The sequence below is a fragment of the Bubalus kerabau genome, chromosome 2 (genome assembly GCF_029407905.1).
Source record: "Bubalus kerabau isolate K-KA32 ecotype Philippines breed swamp buffalo chromosome 2, PCC_UOA_SB_1v2, whole genome shotgun sequence".
In the NCBI taxonomy this organism is placed as follows: domain Eukaryota; kingdom Metazoa; phylum Chordata; class Mammalia; order Artiodactyla; family Bovidae; genus Bubalus; species Bubalus kerabau.
In genome coordinates, this window is record NC_073625.1 from 113,903,659 (window position 1) to 113,919,924 (window position 16,266).

General features: G+C 44.3%; 1 protein-coding gene across 2 annotated transcripts in view; it reads left to right on the plus strand.

Annotated features, from left to right (window-relative positions):
- Window positions 1-3,848, plus strand: part of PDIA5 (protein disulfide isomerase family A member 5) — a 93,079-nt gene extending 89,231 nt beyond the window's left edge. For both annotated transcript variants that reach the window (XM_055568396.1, XM_055568397.1), the window contains exons 16-17: window positions 3,073-3,207; window positions 3,618-3,848. In XM_055568396.1, coding sequence (XP_055424371.1) covers window positions 3,073-3,207; window positions 3,618-3,698 — 216 coding nt within the window. In that variant the 3' untranslated portion in view covers window positions 3,699-3,848. The remainder of the gene's footprint in view (window positions 1-3,072; window positions 3,208-3,617) is intronic.
- Window positions 3,849-16,266: the final 12,418 nt, after the last annotated feature.

The following is a 16,266-nucleotide window of genomic DNA, read 5'->3' on the forward strand; positions in this document are numbered from 1 at the left end:
TTTTACAGATGAGGAGATTGAGTCTCAGCGAGGTTAAATGACTAGCCCAAAGCTACTAGATGGAAAGGGGCAGCATCAGAACCGAATGTATAGGCATTGTCAGAGGTCTCCCAGAAGTGGACTCGGGGCCTGGACTCCTGTGCAGGGGATTTCTGGGGACGTGGTCTTGGGGATCAGTGGAGGGGACAGAGGAAGGGAAGCCAGAGCAGGTGTGTTAATGAGCAAGTCACTGCATGGCTAACTAGGTTCAGTCCCTGGAGAACTCAGCAGGGACAGGGTCGTCCCCCTCGGAGGTCGAGGAAACCAGGCGAGGTGTCCTCAAGCCTCTCCATCACTGGCCTCATTTCTAGCTCCCTTCAGCCAGGAGTTGCAGGTGCCATTGGCAAGTGCTGGACGGACAGGACGTTGCAGGACACTGAACAAATCTAGAAGTTAGTGTACGTTCAGCGCTGTGGGTGAGCTGGTGCAAATCTTGAGGGGGTGTAAGGGGGGCAGCACTTAGGTGAAATTGGGATAGACATGGAGAGGTTTATTTGCTGCCTTCTTTCCAGAGAGTCTAAGCCACTTCCTGTAGAGGGCCCATGCTTGTCTCCCCTTCTGCTATAGAGACTGAGAGCTGAGGAGCCTTTGCAGCTGGAAGAAGCGCTTCGGATATGTAACTGGCAGCTATATTAGGGGATTCAGAATAAGTACCCATTTTTTATTTAGTCAATTTATAAAACCATACACTACATTTCCCACAGCTCCAGGGAATGTATACAGATTAAATCCATAATTTAAAGCGGATGCAGGAAGAGTAGCGGCCTGGAGCAAAGCTCATTAAACACTTTCACAGCCTAGCAGGGGAGCAATGGCCCCTAGACGAGGGCTGCCCCGGTGCATGGTTCCCACCAGGCCCCCGGCCGCTCAGCACCTGCCTTGAGAAACGGAGCCCTGAAGATGGCCAGAGGAGCCTCTGCCTCACATTCCTAAATAAATCAGGGAGGGCTTTAGAGGATGAGCTGGAATTCTCAGAAGCCTGCTGGTATGTGTGGATACAGACAGACAGCAAGCTGACCCTGCCTGAAGGAGACAGCTACCCCACTTTCCTAGCCACATATTACCCATGGGAATGCAGGGCAAGTGCCCTCAGATTTGGCTTTTAAAGAAAAGCTGGAAAGCCAAACTTTATATAAAAATCTTTGGGCTCTTTTTCTAGGTTGGCGACTAAGATTCTTTTTTTTTTTTTTTAAAAGGAAGAGGACTGAGAGTCAAATAGCAATTGTGGGCAGAGTTTGCAGACTCCGCTCTAAGAGGTCTCATCATATAGAATGCTGTGTAGCCTAGGAGGTAGAAGGGGGCGTGAGGGTGGGTAAGTGGGGGACGAGTGACTGGTAACCAGAATGCAAGACTCACTCTTCACTGCCTGTCAGCCCTGCTTACCTGGGCACAGGTAAATAAGCATGACTGTTGGTGCCCTGCAGGGCTCTCCTGCCTGGAAAGAGGGCCTCCATCCAAATGTGAATAACCAGCAGCCAGAGAACCCTGTGAGTCACGGCTATTCAGCAGCTTTAAACTTCCAGGACAGTCGTAGTTCTGCATGGGCTCCTGAGTGGGTTCCGGCCCTCAAGGTGCCTCACCGATTCCTCTCCTGGGTCCTGGCATGGGCTGGTCCTAGCTGAGTGCTCTTCCCTCGGGCTTTCATGCCGCTGGCTGCCTTATCACTTGTGGCTCAGATCAAATGTTAGCTCCTCGGAAAGGCCTCCTGGGCCATCCTGGTGAAAGCAGCCCCTCTGGCCATGGTCTATCCAAGCATCCTCTTAGTGCATCAGGGCATCCTTTGGACTCCACAGTGATCTCGCTGGTGATGTGTCTGTATTGCCTTCCTGTAGTAAGAATGTCAGTTGCTCGATGGCTGACTTTGTCGAGGTCACCGCTGTCCTCGTAGCATCCAGAGCAGGCTTGGCTTCATCAGTGCCACCCCTCTTCTGTAACGCTTGTGGATTGCTCTTGCCATTAATCAGCCCTCTCCTCTCCCCGCCTGCTCCGTGACCCTCAACAGGAGAAAAGTTCCCCATGTCTGCTTTGTACCCTCTTATTGGGAAAGAGCAATAAATAAGGAAAAACTGCCCAGCATGTGGAATTTGTTAGACAGGCAAGAAGAGGGCAGTGGCCAATTTAGGAATCTCTTTCTGGCCAAAACCTGTTTGCTTTAGTCATGTTGAACTCTGTCCCAGCTTCTGGAATATGTTCCCCAGGATGGAATCTGCTTCTCCTCCTCCATCAGTCCTCCACCCAGGGGGCAAACTTTGCAGAGTGCTTCTGAGCCCCTTTGCAGGCCATCCTGGCACCCTGGAGCACCTCCACACACCTCCTGTCATGCCTTGGATTTGCCTCTTTACCCAGCTCCCTGACCAGATTCTTAGCTCCTGTTGGGGACAGAGCCAGTGTCCTGGGCCAGTAGGAGTGCCTCTAACGGCAGCTAGCGTATACTGACCTCTGACCATGTGCCCTTCACCTCCCCTGACTTATCTCACTCAGTCTTCAGAATGTCCTGATAGCTGGGGTATTGGTACTGTCTCCATTTTACAGATGAGGATGTTGAGGCATGAAGATGCTAAGTGACTTCCCGTAAGTGTTAATATGCAGCCAAGCCAAGACTTACACATGGAAAACTTGACTTCGAAGCTCTTATTCTTGACCTTGGTACTACACTGCCTCCCCAAAAAGATGTTCAGGAAATATTAGCTGATGAATGAATAAGTCCCACAGTGTGTCACAGAAAGTATCACAAACTTGTAGTGTTTACAGATGCTTTCAAGTCATAATTTCCTTTACATTGTACTCTTGATTTTAAACAGTAGTCTGAGGGCATTCCTCACCTGTCTGCCTGGAAAATTAAAACCCAAGTGCTGTTGGCCTCAGTGGAGCATGGGGCTGGGGGTGCTTTGGTTCATTGTGTCCCTGCTGTTGGGGAGGAGCTCAGAAATCACAGGATGTGGGCCTCGGGTGCAGCCTTCACACAGAGGGTCCAGGCCTCAGGTCTCAGATTGGAGACCCCCATGCTGACCCTCGCATTCTTGCTCCCTGCAGATTGCCTGTGTCGCTATTGACTGTGTCAAAGAGAACAACAAGGACTTGTGTCAGCAGGAGGCTGTCAAGGCCTACCCCACTTTCCACTACTACCACTACGGGAAGTTTGTGGAGAAGTATGACACCAATCCGACGGTGAGTCGTTGGGGGGCACTGCCCCGAGCTCTGTCTGCTGAGGGGCAGGGAAACAGCCACTGAGGGGGCTTCCCAGATAGCACAGTCAGCTGCGACGCTCAGAGCCAAGAAGGCGAGGCTCCGGCCCGGCTGAAAGGGAATCCCAAGAGGTTCTCATACAAGTCCTGGCCCAAGAGCAGGGTGGGGGCAGAGGAGAATTCCAGGGTTCCCGGGTGTGGGAGAATTTCCTCACCCACTTTTCAGGGCTTCTCCATAGTCAAGCCGATGCTGCCCACATGGCCCCGGCCACCCCCTCAGGCGCCTGTCTGTGTCCAGAAGTATGAGCATGCAGAGGGTCAGGGAAGGAGCGGAAGGGGAGGGCGCACATCCTCGTGGAGTTACAGGTCCTCTCCTCTTCCCCTTCCCTACAGGAGCTGGGATTTACCAGTTTTATCCGAACGCTCCGGGAGGGAGACCATGAGAGACTAGGAAAGAAGAAGGAAGAGTTGTAATGTCTGCCTCAGAGAAAGCTTTTCCATTACACTGTGAATGATACCTGTTTTGTTGTTCTTTCTGAATTTCCACGTGTTCTGAAGACGAAGTTTTTTATAGCCGCGTATGGCCGTTTTGTACAATTTTGAAATAAAATTCAACCGATTGTTCGGTGGTGTGGGTTATTTCCGTGGAGCCCAAAGGTGGATGCCGTTTCCTCCCTCCTTTTGTGTCCTCTCCTGGGGGGTGGAGAGCCCCACTCCTCGGTCACGTCTGTCCAGGAGGGACCCTGGGGCAGGCGGGTGAGGACGGAGGCAGGGATACTGGCCCCAGTCAGCCACTGGAGAGCGGAACAAGGGAATCAGATCACGGGATAGCCTGTTGGACAATGACTGATTTGGGGGGGAGGCGGGGAATGCATTAGGATGGTCAGGAAAATGGGATTGTGAAGCTTATGGGAACCAAGCATTAGCTTTTTCTGGATCATTGTGGTTTTAGTTTGGGTGTGTTTTCCTGGAATGTATTTGCATATTTTTCTTTCTCTGGCTATTTCTGTCTTCCTCTCTCCATCCCCTCCCAGCTCTCCCATTAAAGAAGACTAAGTCTCCACTCCAGGGGATGGTGCAATGGTCAAGCCCAGGCTGGAAGGGCATCTAGAGTGGACTGGGGAGTGTGTGTGGGGGAGTGCTTTGGGCAGCCGCTTGCTCCTCACCCTGGCTGGAAGGGATGGTATGTGGGATGTGGGGGCATATTCTCAGTGTGCAGATGCTGGTCTGTAAACCAGCTCCCCTTGCCCCACGACAGTAACCTCCAAATCTTTGCAAGCATGCTTCTCATGGACGGGCACCATCCAGGCCTCACTCTGACACTCATGTCTCTTTCCTGACTGTCTTTCCCACTAGGCCTGCTCTCTGTATCCCTGCATGAGTAGCACCAGCCCTGAGCTTAGCACTTCTGCCAGAGCCACGGTCCTTCTCCACAGAGCAGCCTTGCTCCGCTATCTGGACTTCCATGTTCTGCAGGGGTCCTCACCTTGCACTCCGCGGGGTAGTTCAGAGGTGGCGTCTCCAGAGCTGCAACACTGGGCAGCACACTTTGGTGGCCTTATGGGGGAGTTGGCCTGTGGGCACAGCCCTGTTTGCTGGACCAGACCCTCCCTTGCAGCCCCTGCCTTCCTGCTGATGGGTTGTCCAGTAAGGGGTGGGAGCCTCAGAGTTCCCCATGGCAGCCTTGACGAGCTGCCACTGCATACAGTGCTGTTAAGTGAGCTCGAAGGCCTTGAAAACCCTTGTTCTGGGGCAGTGTCTCAACTTCCCAGTCCACCCACTGCCAGGTCAGCCTTTTATTTTCTTTGAGCACCCACTTTTTGAAGTGGCCCCTGGTCTCCCTCCAGGTGAATGGGTATGAAAGAAGCACATGTTTATCTTCACTGATCTCCCCTGGTGCCATACACTATCAGACAAGGAGCTGTTTAATCCTGATGCTGAATGTCATATACCTTCTGCAAGGGGCTTGTGAGAGCGTGTGCGCATATGGGCATGCTTAACAGTTGTTTGGAGTATTCGTGGGAGAAACATATTTGTGTCTCCAAAAATGTTTTTAACTGCATCTTTAACACCTGAGAAAAGCCACTCCCTGGCTGAGGGCCACTGGTGCTCACATTCAAAGCACAAGGCTTTCTTTCCGTCTTACTCCACAGTCTGGGTCGGCGACTGTGTGAGAACTTGAAAGCATCAGGAAATGGCATTATTTTCACTCTTTATTTGCAGGATTTGTTAGTTATGGAGCCCTTGTCAGAGTGTCTAGTGTTTGCTATGACTTTGGGCATGACCAGAGCAAGTTCAGCCCAGCTCTGGGCAGCTGCGTCTGCAGACAGAGCTCCCTTCCTCCACTCCGCCACCCCCTATCTCTCCCCCAGGCCCCAGTTCTTGAGTTCTGTGCAGATTGGTTAGAGCATGGCCCCTGGTTAGTCCCATTCCCAGGGGTTGGTTCATTCCCATGCTTGGCTCACTGGGGGTTCACTGGTCTTCAGGACAGTGGGCGTGCTCAGTAGCTTCAGTTGTGTCCAACTCTTTGCGACCCCATGGACCGTAGCCTGCCAGGCCCCTCTGTCCATGGGATTCTCCAGGCAAGGATACTGGAGTGGGTTTCCATGCCTTCCTCCAGGGGATCTTCCCAAGCCAAGGATCAAACCCAGGTCTTCAGGTTCTTCATCCATTGAACCACCTGGGAAACCCAACCTTCAGTCCAGACCCTTCACTAACCCTCACTCGAGGACATGCCATTATCCCCTCAGTTCCCCTAGATCTTACCTTTGCTGGCTGATTTCTCTGCAAAAAGCAAGGGTATGAGTTAGGAAAAAACAGATTCCCAGTCTTCATTCTGGTGGCTTTGGCATAACCTTCACCTCAGTTTCTCTCCTTTGGGTCATTGCTTCCGGTCCATTCCCTCCTGGTCTGCCTTACCCTGTGGCCCCCTGTGCCTCTCGCCCATAGGTGATTGCCCATCAGCACTAACCGGGACTCCCAGAGCTGACCCCCCAACCCTTCCCATCTTCCCCATGTGGTACCCTCCCTTTCTAGAGATGTTTGGCTTCCAGAAACTCTCCTATGCCAGGCACAGGCAGGTGGTGCTCTGGGTTCAGGAACAGATTTGCTCCTCCAATGTGAAAAGATGTGTAATCTCATCTAGAAAGCACCAGGAGGTGAAGCCTGGGGCTCACATGGCTTGCTCAAATCACACAGAATGGAGGAGGGGCCAGTCCTGTTCCCAAGAGGCTCCCAGGTACAGTGACCGGGCATTGCTGGTTAGAACTGAGCTCCCTTCAGGTATGCTTTTGCTGTTTACTCAAAGCAGTCAATCCTAAAGGAAATCAACCTGGAATATCCATTGGAAGGACTGACGCAGAAGCTGTTGCTCCAATACTTTGACCACCTGATGCAAAGAGCTGACCCATTGGAAAAGACTCTGATGCTGGGAAAGCCTGAAGGCAGGAGAAGGGAACAACAAAGGATGATGGTTGGATGGCATCACCAACTCAATGGACATGAGCTTGAGCAAACTCCGGGAGATGGTGAAGGACAGGGAAGCCTGGCATGCTGCAGTCCATGGAGTCACAAAGAGACACGACTTAGCAACTGAACAACAATTATTTTATTATTTTAAGGCTGGAAAAATGGAACTGATATCCTTGAGCTAAATGTGAAAACCAAATTACTCGTATGTTCCTACCAAATATATGCCTGCCCCCAAATCCTTTTTTAGGCCTAGAATGTCCAACATAGTGGCCATTAGCCACATATGGCTATTGAGTATTAGAAATGTGGTTACAACTGAGAAGTGTGTATGTGTGTGTGTGAATGCCTTTTTTGTTATGAAATATATATAACATAAAATTTACCCTTTTCAAGTTTATACAGTTCATTGGCACTAAGTATATTCACATTGTTGTGCCGACTTATATCATTATATCATTATTATCCGACTCCAGAACGTTTCCATCACAACAAACTGAAACTCCATATTCATTAAACCCTCCTCCCTGCCCCTAATAACCACCATTCTACTTTCTGTCTCTATAAATTTCCCTATTCTAGGTACCTCATATAAGCTAGAGCATATATTTGTCCTTTTGTGTCTGATTTATTTCACTATGCATGATGTTTTCAAGGTTCATCATGTTACAGCATATGTCAGAATTTCCTTCCTTTTAAGGCAGGCTAATATTCCATCATACGAATACCAAATTTCGTCTATCCTCTCACCCGTCAATGGACATTTATGCTATCTGTGCTTTTTGGCTATTTCAGATATTGCTCTTGTGAACAAAACTGTGAAAGAGTCCCTGCTTTCAGTTGTCTTGAAAGTAGATTTGCTGGATCATGGTAATTCTGTGTCTAGTGTTTTGAGGAATCACAGTACCATTTTCAATAGTGGCTGCACCATTTTAAATTTCTACCAGCAATGCACATAGGTTCTGATTTCTCCACATCCTTGCCAAAAGTTATTTTCTGGGGTTGTGTGTGTGTGTTGATAATAGTCATCAAAAATTGAGGTCCAGAGGAGAAGGTGGCAACAGAAGATGAGATGGTTGGATGGCATCACTGACCCAATGGATGTGAGTTTGAGCGAACTCCAGGAGGTAGTGAAGGGCGGGGAAGCCTGGCGTGCTGCAGTTCATGGGGTCACAAAGAGTCAGACACGACTTAGCAACTGAACAACAACAGCAAGGGCAGTAAAGTGGTATCTCATTGTGGTTTTGATTTGTATTTCCTTAATGATTAGTGATGCTGAGCGTATTTCATTTGCTGTTTTGGCCATTTGTTTATCTTCTTTGGAAAACTGTCTATTAAGTCCTTTGCCCATTTTTGAAATGGATTGTTTGTGGAGTTTTGTTATTGTTTCCATGTAGGAGTTCTTTATGCATTATAGATATTAATCCTGTATCAGATATGTGATATGCAAATATTTCCTTCCATTCAGTGGATTGTCTTTCTTTTTGCTTTTCTTAATAGTGTCTTTGGATGCACACAAATTTTTAATTTTGGCAAAGTCTGATTTATTTTTTCTTTTGTTGTCTGTGCTCTTTCTAGTAAATCATGGCTAAGTTTAAAGCTTTTCTCCTATGTTTTCTTCTAAGAGTTTTATGTCTTACCTTTGTGACTTTGATCCAGTTTGAGTCAAGTGTAAGGTAAGAGTCCAGGTTTATTGTTTTGCATGTGAATATCCAGTTTCCCCAACACCGTTTGTGAAAAAAACTATTTTTTCCTCATTGAACAGTCTTGGAACCCTAATCAAAAATCATTTGACCATGTATGTGAGAATTTAACTTCTGAGCTTTCTGTTCTATCCCATTGGTCTGTGTGCCTGTCTTTATGCTGTGATCACACTGTTTTGCTTTCTATAGATTTGCAGTAAGTTTTGCAATCAGGAAGTGTGAGTCCTCCAGGTTTGTTCTTCTTTATCAAGATTGTTTTGGCTATTAAGGTCCCTTGACGTTCCTTATGTCTACGCCGTTTATCATATGTGTAGATTTGCATCACCAGGACTGCGATCAAAACACAGAACTGCTCCACCAAAGTTCTCTCCTATAAAGCTGTATGTTCACACATTTTCTCCCTTTCCCTCTCACCACTAAAGCCTGGCACCCACTAACTTATTTTCCCTGTCTGTACTTTTGCCACTTGGGAATGTTATAAAAATGGGATCATACAACATATACTCTCTCAAGATTAGCTTTTCTCATTCTGTGTAATGCTCTTGAGGGCTATCCAAGTTGTTGCATGTACCAATATTTTCTTCCTGTTTAGTGCTGAGCAGGGTATCGTGGTATGGATGTACCACAGTTTGTTTACCCTTTTGCCTATCAAGGAACATTTTGGTTGTTTCCAATTTTGTACCTTTACAGTAGAGCTGCTTTATGTATAGATGTAAACTTTTATTTCTCTGGGGTAAGTACTCAGGAGTATGATTGCTGGGCCCTGTGTGTGTTTGCTTTTAAGGAAACTGCCATACTTCTCCAAAGTGACTGTATCATTTACTTTGTTACCAGTAATTTTGAGAGATCCAATTTCTCCACATCCTCACCAACATTTGGTATTACTATTGTTGCTGCTGTTTTAGTTTTAGCGGTTCTAACTGGTGTGCAGTAGCCTCTCATCCTGGTCTCACTGTACACTTATTTCCCTAAAGATGTGATGCTGGACATTCTTTCATGTGTCTGTTTCTCATCTGTGTATCGTATCCAGTGAAATCTCTATCTGTGTCTTTTGCCCATTTTCTAATTGGGTTGTTTTCTTTTAACTGTTGAATTTTGAGCATTTTTTTTTTTTTTGTATATTCCCCCCTAGTTTATATCTTATTTTTTTTCATCTGCTTAACAGGGTCTTAAAGTTTTCAATTTTGATGAAGTCCAATATATTAATTTTTTTCTTTCAGGGATCATGTTTTTGGTGTCATATCTAAGAACTCATCAAGCTCTAGTTCCCCAAGATTTTCTTCTATGTTTTTCCCTAAGGTTTTACATTTAAATATGTGATCTATTTTGAGTTAATTTTTATATGAGATGTAAGACTCAGGACTTCCCTGGTGGTCCAGTGGCTAAAACTCCATGCTCCCAATGCAGGGGGTTCGGGTTCGATTCCTGATTGGGGAACTAGATGTCACATACCACAACTAAGAACCCAGATGTTGCAATGGAGATCAAAGATCCTGTGTGCCGCAAGTAAGACCTGGTGCAGCCAAATAGATTAAATAAATATTTTTCAAGAAAGATGTGAGACTCAGGTCAGGATCCATTTGTGACGTACCTATGCCCAATTGTTCCAGCACCATTTGTTGAAGACTACCTTTCCTCCATTGCATTGCTTTTACAGTTTTGTAAAAAATCAGTTGGCTAAAAAATCAGTTAACAGAGTCCTATTTCTGGTTTCTCTGTTTCATTGATTTATGTTTATCAACACCATACAGCCTTATTTACTGGTATCCATATAGTAAGCCTTGAAATCAAGTAGAATGATTTCTCCCACTACCTTTCTTTTTCAAAATTGTTTTACCTTTTCATATAAATTGTAGAATAATCTTATCCATAAGTGAATTTTTCTTGGATTTTTAATATTTCAAATTACTCAGAAAAAATATATATGTGCAAACAAACACAGATAAGGCTAAAGAGACAAAAGGTAAATAACTGCTGAATCTAGGTAAAGGGCATAGATTTTAAAAGTTTGAAATTACATCAAACATGTCTCATAATTTAGTGACCCGGATTAACAAATAGGGCCTGAGTTTAACTCTCTCTAGGCAGCCCTGTTTCCTTTATGGCTGAGACCAATTTCTCCTGTGTCCCCAACAGAGGGGTATAGAAGTGGGCTAAGAGTCTGGCTGATGCTCTTGCCAGAGAATGTCACCTCAGTGAGATTACAGACTAAGCTCAGGGGTCCACAGCACCAGCAGGAATGAGGTGGTGCCCAGGCAGGCCTGGAAAAGAAAGGAAGGTGCATGAGCCAACGCTTCAGGAGCAGACAGCAACAGAATACCTCAGAGCAGGACCCAGTGCCCCTCAGCAGCCACCGTGCCAGGTGCAGCCTAGACCAGCAGGGGGCGCAAGGATCCGCAGGACCCGGTGTGGATCTAGGTCCCTCTCCCTGGTTGTCAGTTTTCACTTTGTCCAGACACGACTGAGCGACTTCACTTTCACTTTTCACTTTCATGCATTGGAGAAGGAAATGGCAACCCACTCCAGTGTTCTTGCCTGGAGAATCCCAGGGATGGGGGAGCCTGGTGGGCTGCCGTCTATGGGGTCGCACAGAGTCGGACACGACTGAAGCAACTTAGCAGCAGCAGTAGCAGCAGCATGAAGAAGGGGGCCTCTGAAAGACTGAATATTTACCTAAAGAGTCATCCTAAAGCTACGTAAGGAGAGATTTCAGTTTATTGGATCAGACTGAGATCACCAGTTCTACTAAATCAATCAATAGAAAAATACACACATACACACAATTTCCCTCTACAAATAGGCAGTGTAAATATACATCTTCTACATTCCTGACAAAATGTGATACCTGGTCCTGAACATAAGGGTCCAGGTGAGACCTGGCCAGCACAATGGTCAGAGGACCATGAATCCCTTATTCCAGATCTTATAGGATATATCTCGATTAATCTAGTCTAAGATTGCAGACTCACTGTCAGCAAACACCAAAAACTTTTTCACGCTGTTCACAGAAAAGACCTTGATAGTTAATTTTCATTGAATAGTTTTCTTTATTTTCAAGATACTACATGTATTATAAAAAAACTTGGAAAATGAAGAAAAGCATGCAAAAGAAAATTTAAATCATTCATAGCCATGCTCATCAATTACTACTGATTACTTTGATTACATCTTCCATTTTTTTAAAATCACACACAAATGAAATCTCTTAGTGTTTTATAACTTAAAATATTTAGAAGATGTGTAAACATTTTCCTGTACTATTAGATATTCTTTCTCCTCATTATTGTTAAAGACCATATAGCAGAGTTTCTCAACACTATTTTTGGACATTATTGACATTTTGGAACATATAATTCTTTATTGTGGGGAAATTTTCTATACATTGTAGAATTTTTAACAATATCTTTGATCTCTACCCGCTAAATGCCAGGAACATCTCCCCTTCCCCACAGGTTGTGACACCAAAAATATCTCCAGGCTTCGTCAAATGTCCCGTGGGGGCAAAATTACCCCCAGTGGAGAATCACTGCTTTATAGTACTTTGTCCTATGTAAATACTATCCTTTATTTATATAGTCATACCATTAAATATATCGGTGTATGTTATACATAGCTATTCTCTGACATAAATAATGCTGGGATGGACATCTCTCATTTTGTTATTTTATATATTTTACACATTTTCAAAAGTGACTTTATGGGTCTAAGAATATACTTGTTTTACAGGTCTGTTTTTTAAAGGCCAGTGATATACGTTGTTAATTTTCTTTTAGTAGCATGCCTCTTTATACTCTTACCAAGAGTTTTTGAAGTAATCTGTTTTCCCAACCATTGCTAGCTCTGGGATTTATATTTTTTTTAAAGATCTTTGCACATTTTATTTTTGATATATAGTTGACCCTTTGATAACACTAATTTGAACTTCACAGGCCCACTTATACTTGGATTTTTTTCAATAATACATACTACAGTGCTACATGGTTGATCCACATGGTTCCTGAATCCATGGGTGCAGAAACACAGATGAGGAGGATTGGAGGATGTGGAGGGCCAACTGTAAGTTACAATCTTAGAATGCTATTTTTGACTACCCAAAGGGTCGGTGCCCTTAACCCCCAAGTTGTTTAAAGGTCAAGTGTAATTGTAAAGCACAGTCATCCTAGTTATATTTTATCTTGAAAATTCTTTGTTTTAGTCTGTGAGGACATTTTATATTCTGTTTCTGTCTCTGACAAGTTTTCTGTCTTTAACTTCATGTCACTTCCAACTTTGATGAGAATTAAAACACTATAAAAGATAGTGAGTGTATCCTAGACTCCTGCATCAGGCCAATAGAAATTTCCCATCAATGCAATAGTTGGGCTTCTTTAGGTACGGCCATCCAGCAAGTCCCTCACTTGTCCCAGCACCCAGCTCACATTTTCCAACCTTTCCTAAAAGATACGGTGGAAGATGCTGTCAGATGTTTTGTTGAGGTCTGGGTATGCTGTGTCTACCACATTCCTCTGATCAAACAGTCTAATAATCCTCTACCTGTGCCTAGTCCCTTACATATGGGAAGCGTTTTTAGGACCATTTCATGCAACATGCACACAACTCCATGATATTGTAATGAGGAGGCTGAGGCTCAGGAAGTTTAGGTAATGCATAAAGGCTGACAGAGGTGGTAAGTAGCACAGCTCAGATGGGACACAGGATTCCTTACTTTCTGCCATGACCAACACAATTTTTAGTGGTGATCCTTGCTTCTAGCAATTATTGCTTCCTTTCCAAGTCCCATTAGTCAGTATCAAACTCCCCAGCATAATGCCTGCTCAGTAAGTCTTCCCTTTCCTAGATCATCATTTAGCCATGTCCCCCATTCTTTCAGGACCTTGGGGGCAAATGTGTCTGGGCCAAAAAAATCTGAAATTATTTAGAGAAAGCAACTGCTTTCCCTCAAACTCTTGACCAATGTTGATTTTTTTACAATTTAAAAAATTTATACTTCTCTGTAAAACTAAATCAACTAATACCCAAATACATATAAATATATTATATTATAGATAAAATATGTATTTAGTTATGAACTTAATGTATCTGTGTCTACATCTATATGTCTCCCTCTGTGTGTGTATATATATATATTTTTTTTTTTTTGGTGTGTGTGTGTGTGTGTATATATATATATATTACACATACATAGAAAAAAAATAGAGAGAGAAGAGAAACTGTTTCACTTTATTGACTTCTGGTTTCATGCTCCCAAAATAACAACTGTTAACTGTAATATGTATCTTGCCAAGCATTTTCTTAGGGGATTTTTTTCTTTTGGTTCATAAACAGACATGTAGCATGCTTTTTATGTGTGTGTATGTATATACAGATATTTGTATGTGCGTGTATTTGTTCACTGAGTTGTATCTAACTATTTGCAACCCCATGGACTATAGCCCACCAGGCTCCTTTGTCCATGGGGTTCTCCAGGGAAGAATACTGGAGTGGGTTGTCGTGCCCTTCTCCAAGGGGCTCTTCCTGGATCAGAAATCAAACCTGTGTCTCCTGCATTGGCAGGCAGATTCTTTACCGCTGAGCCACCAGGGAAGTCCCCATATAGTTATATAGATTCAGAAAATTCTTTTCTTCTCCAAGATCATCATTTTTACTTTTGCTTTTCTGGTATCTAAAAATACATCTCAAATTCAAGTTTATTTTAACATAAAGAATGAAGTAGGAATCCAGCTTTTTGTTTTTCAGAATGACTAGCCACTTGCCCCAACATCATTTTGATTAATTTACCTTTTCCCCACTGAAATGCCACTTTTATCATATGGTAAATTTCAAAATGTGTTCAGATGCCTTACTTTTCTGCCAGATTCCACTAACCCATTTATTCCTATTTTATTTTATTTTTTAAATTCCATTTTAATTGCTTTCTTTTTGAATAGAATTTTCCTAGCTGCTTAGACTGTTTTTTTCAGTTACACTTTCTATCTTTGATCTCAGTTCTTTCTAACCCAAAGTCATCCTAGCCTTTTCAGTACAGTGATTACCTCCTTTAATGGAATAAACAGGAATAAAAAGTTGTGGAGTTTGATTTTCTTTTCTCATCCATCAGCATTATGAAGTAGTCTCCAAGTAATGAGCCCAGATCAGATCTCCCTCTTTGAACCTCTTACTCTGGACTTAACTGAAGCCGCCCTTTCTGTCGTTGTAGCTTTTTGCTGCAAGCCTCAATAGCTAGACTTCCAGGAACTCTTCTCAGGATCACTTTCGTGCATCCTCCTTGCTCCCTGTGTGACCTGAGTCCTCCTCACAGTGGAATCTTTTATGTAGACCTTTCTTTTCTTCCCTGGTGGCTCAGACGGTAAAGCGTCTGCCTACAATGCGGGAGACCTGGGTTCGATCCCTGGGTCGGGAAGATCCCCTGGAGAAGGAGATGGCAACCCACTCCAGTATTCTTGCCTGGAAAATTCCATGGACGGAGGAGCCTGGTTGGCTACCGGCCATGGGGTCGCAAAAAGTCCGACGCGACTGAGCGACTTCACTTTCACTCACTCTCTTTTCTTATCACCGAATCACTTTCAACAGTCAAGTCTTGGTCTGTGCCTTCTTCTTCTTTTTTAATTTAAATTTAATTTTTAACACCCAAAACATTTTGTATTGGTGCATAGCCAAGTCCCTTTGTTGTGACAGTTGTGATCGTTTCGGGTCCCTATCTTCTTGCTCTGAGTATTTATCTTAGAAGGAGGGCATCTCTTCTGTGACAGTCACCTTCACAGCCTGAGCTCAGTGTTGTGCCCCAGGGACCCCAGATACCCTCCGACCTCAAACCCTAAGTATGTCATGATGAGGAAAAGGAAGAAAGAGATGACATCAAGCATGTTGTCATTGGAAGCTGGTAACCCCCAGGGCCAAGTTCTCTGCAATCACCCGGATTTTCTGCTACTTCACTTCTTGGGAAAAGGATAGATCACCATTCATGCCATCTTATCCCAGGTTCTATGATTCTCAGTCCTGAACACTTGATTAACCACTTGGGAGAGCTTGGAAAGCTATCAGAGCCAGAGCCCTACCCCAAAGCAACTGAACCAGAGTCTCTGGGGATGGAGTCCTGTCATTGATATGTTGCAGAAGAGCTCCAGATTGTTCTAAAGTACAGCTGGAGTTCAGAAATGAGCTGAGTATTACAGGCTTCAGCAGTGTGTTGTTTATTTTTTATATGTATGGAAACAAGCCTGGAAAAATGAAAAAATCAAGGGAAAGACATTTTTCAAACAACATTATTCTCCAAAATGTTGGTCATTGTTCATTTTGATTAAGTAATCAAGTTGCTTGTCATCTATTGCTACTTTTAACTCTCCTGAAAATTGTTTCTAAAAAACATTCTCTAGGGAGCTATGTATGTAAATCCATCCACATTATCACTGCAATACAGGATCCGTGTAGGTAATAAACGGTGGCTCTAATAGTCAAAGGCAGCAAAGTAAGTGACAGTAATAATACCGCCACTCTATTTTTCCAGACCATAGAATAAGCAGGACACGCAGAACATGTTTCAAAGGCTGCCGCATCACTTGAGTGTTCCGTGTGGCATCCAGACTGGGAGTCTGCCAAGTAAATGTCTCCTCTAACAGGATGTTAAAACCTCAGCAGACTCAGACTTTAATTTCTGTCATCATCTGATGCTTTCAAACCTTCCGCTTTCTGTGGCATGGAAGCAAATTGGTCTGGGTTTCAAAATTCTGTCAAGAAATAAACTAACACGTGAAGGCACAGAGGGTCTTATCTGAATGCAAGCAGACACTGGGTTTTCAGAAGACTTTGATGTGTTGAAAAAAAAAAACAGAGGTGTCTGAGGAAGGTGAATTGCTGATAGCAATAGCTCAGAG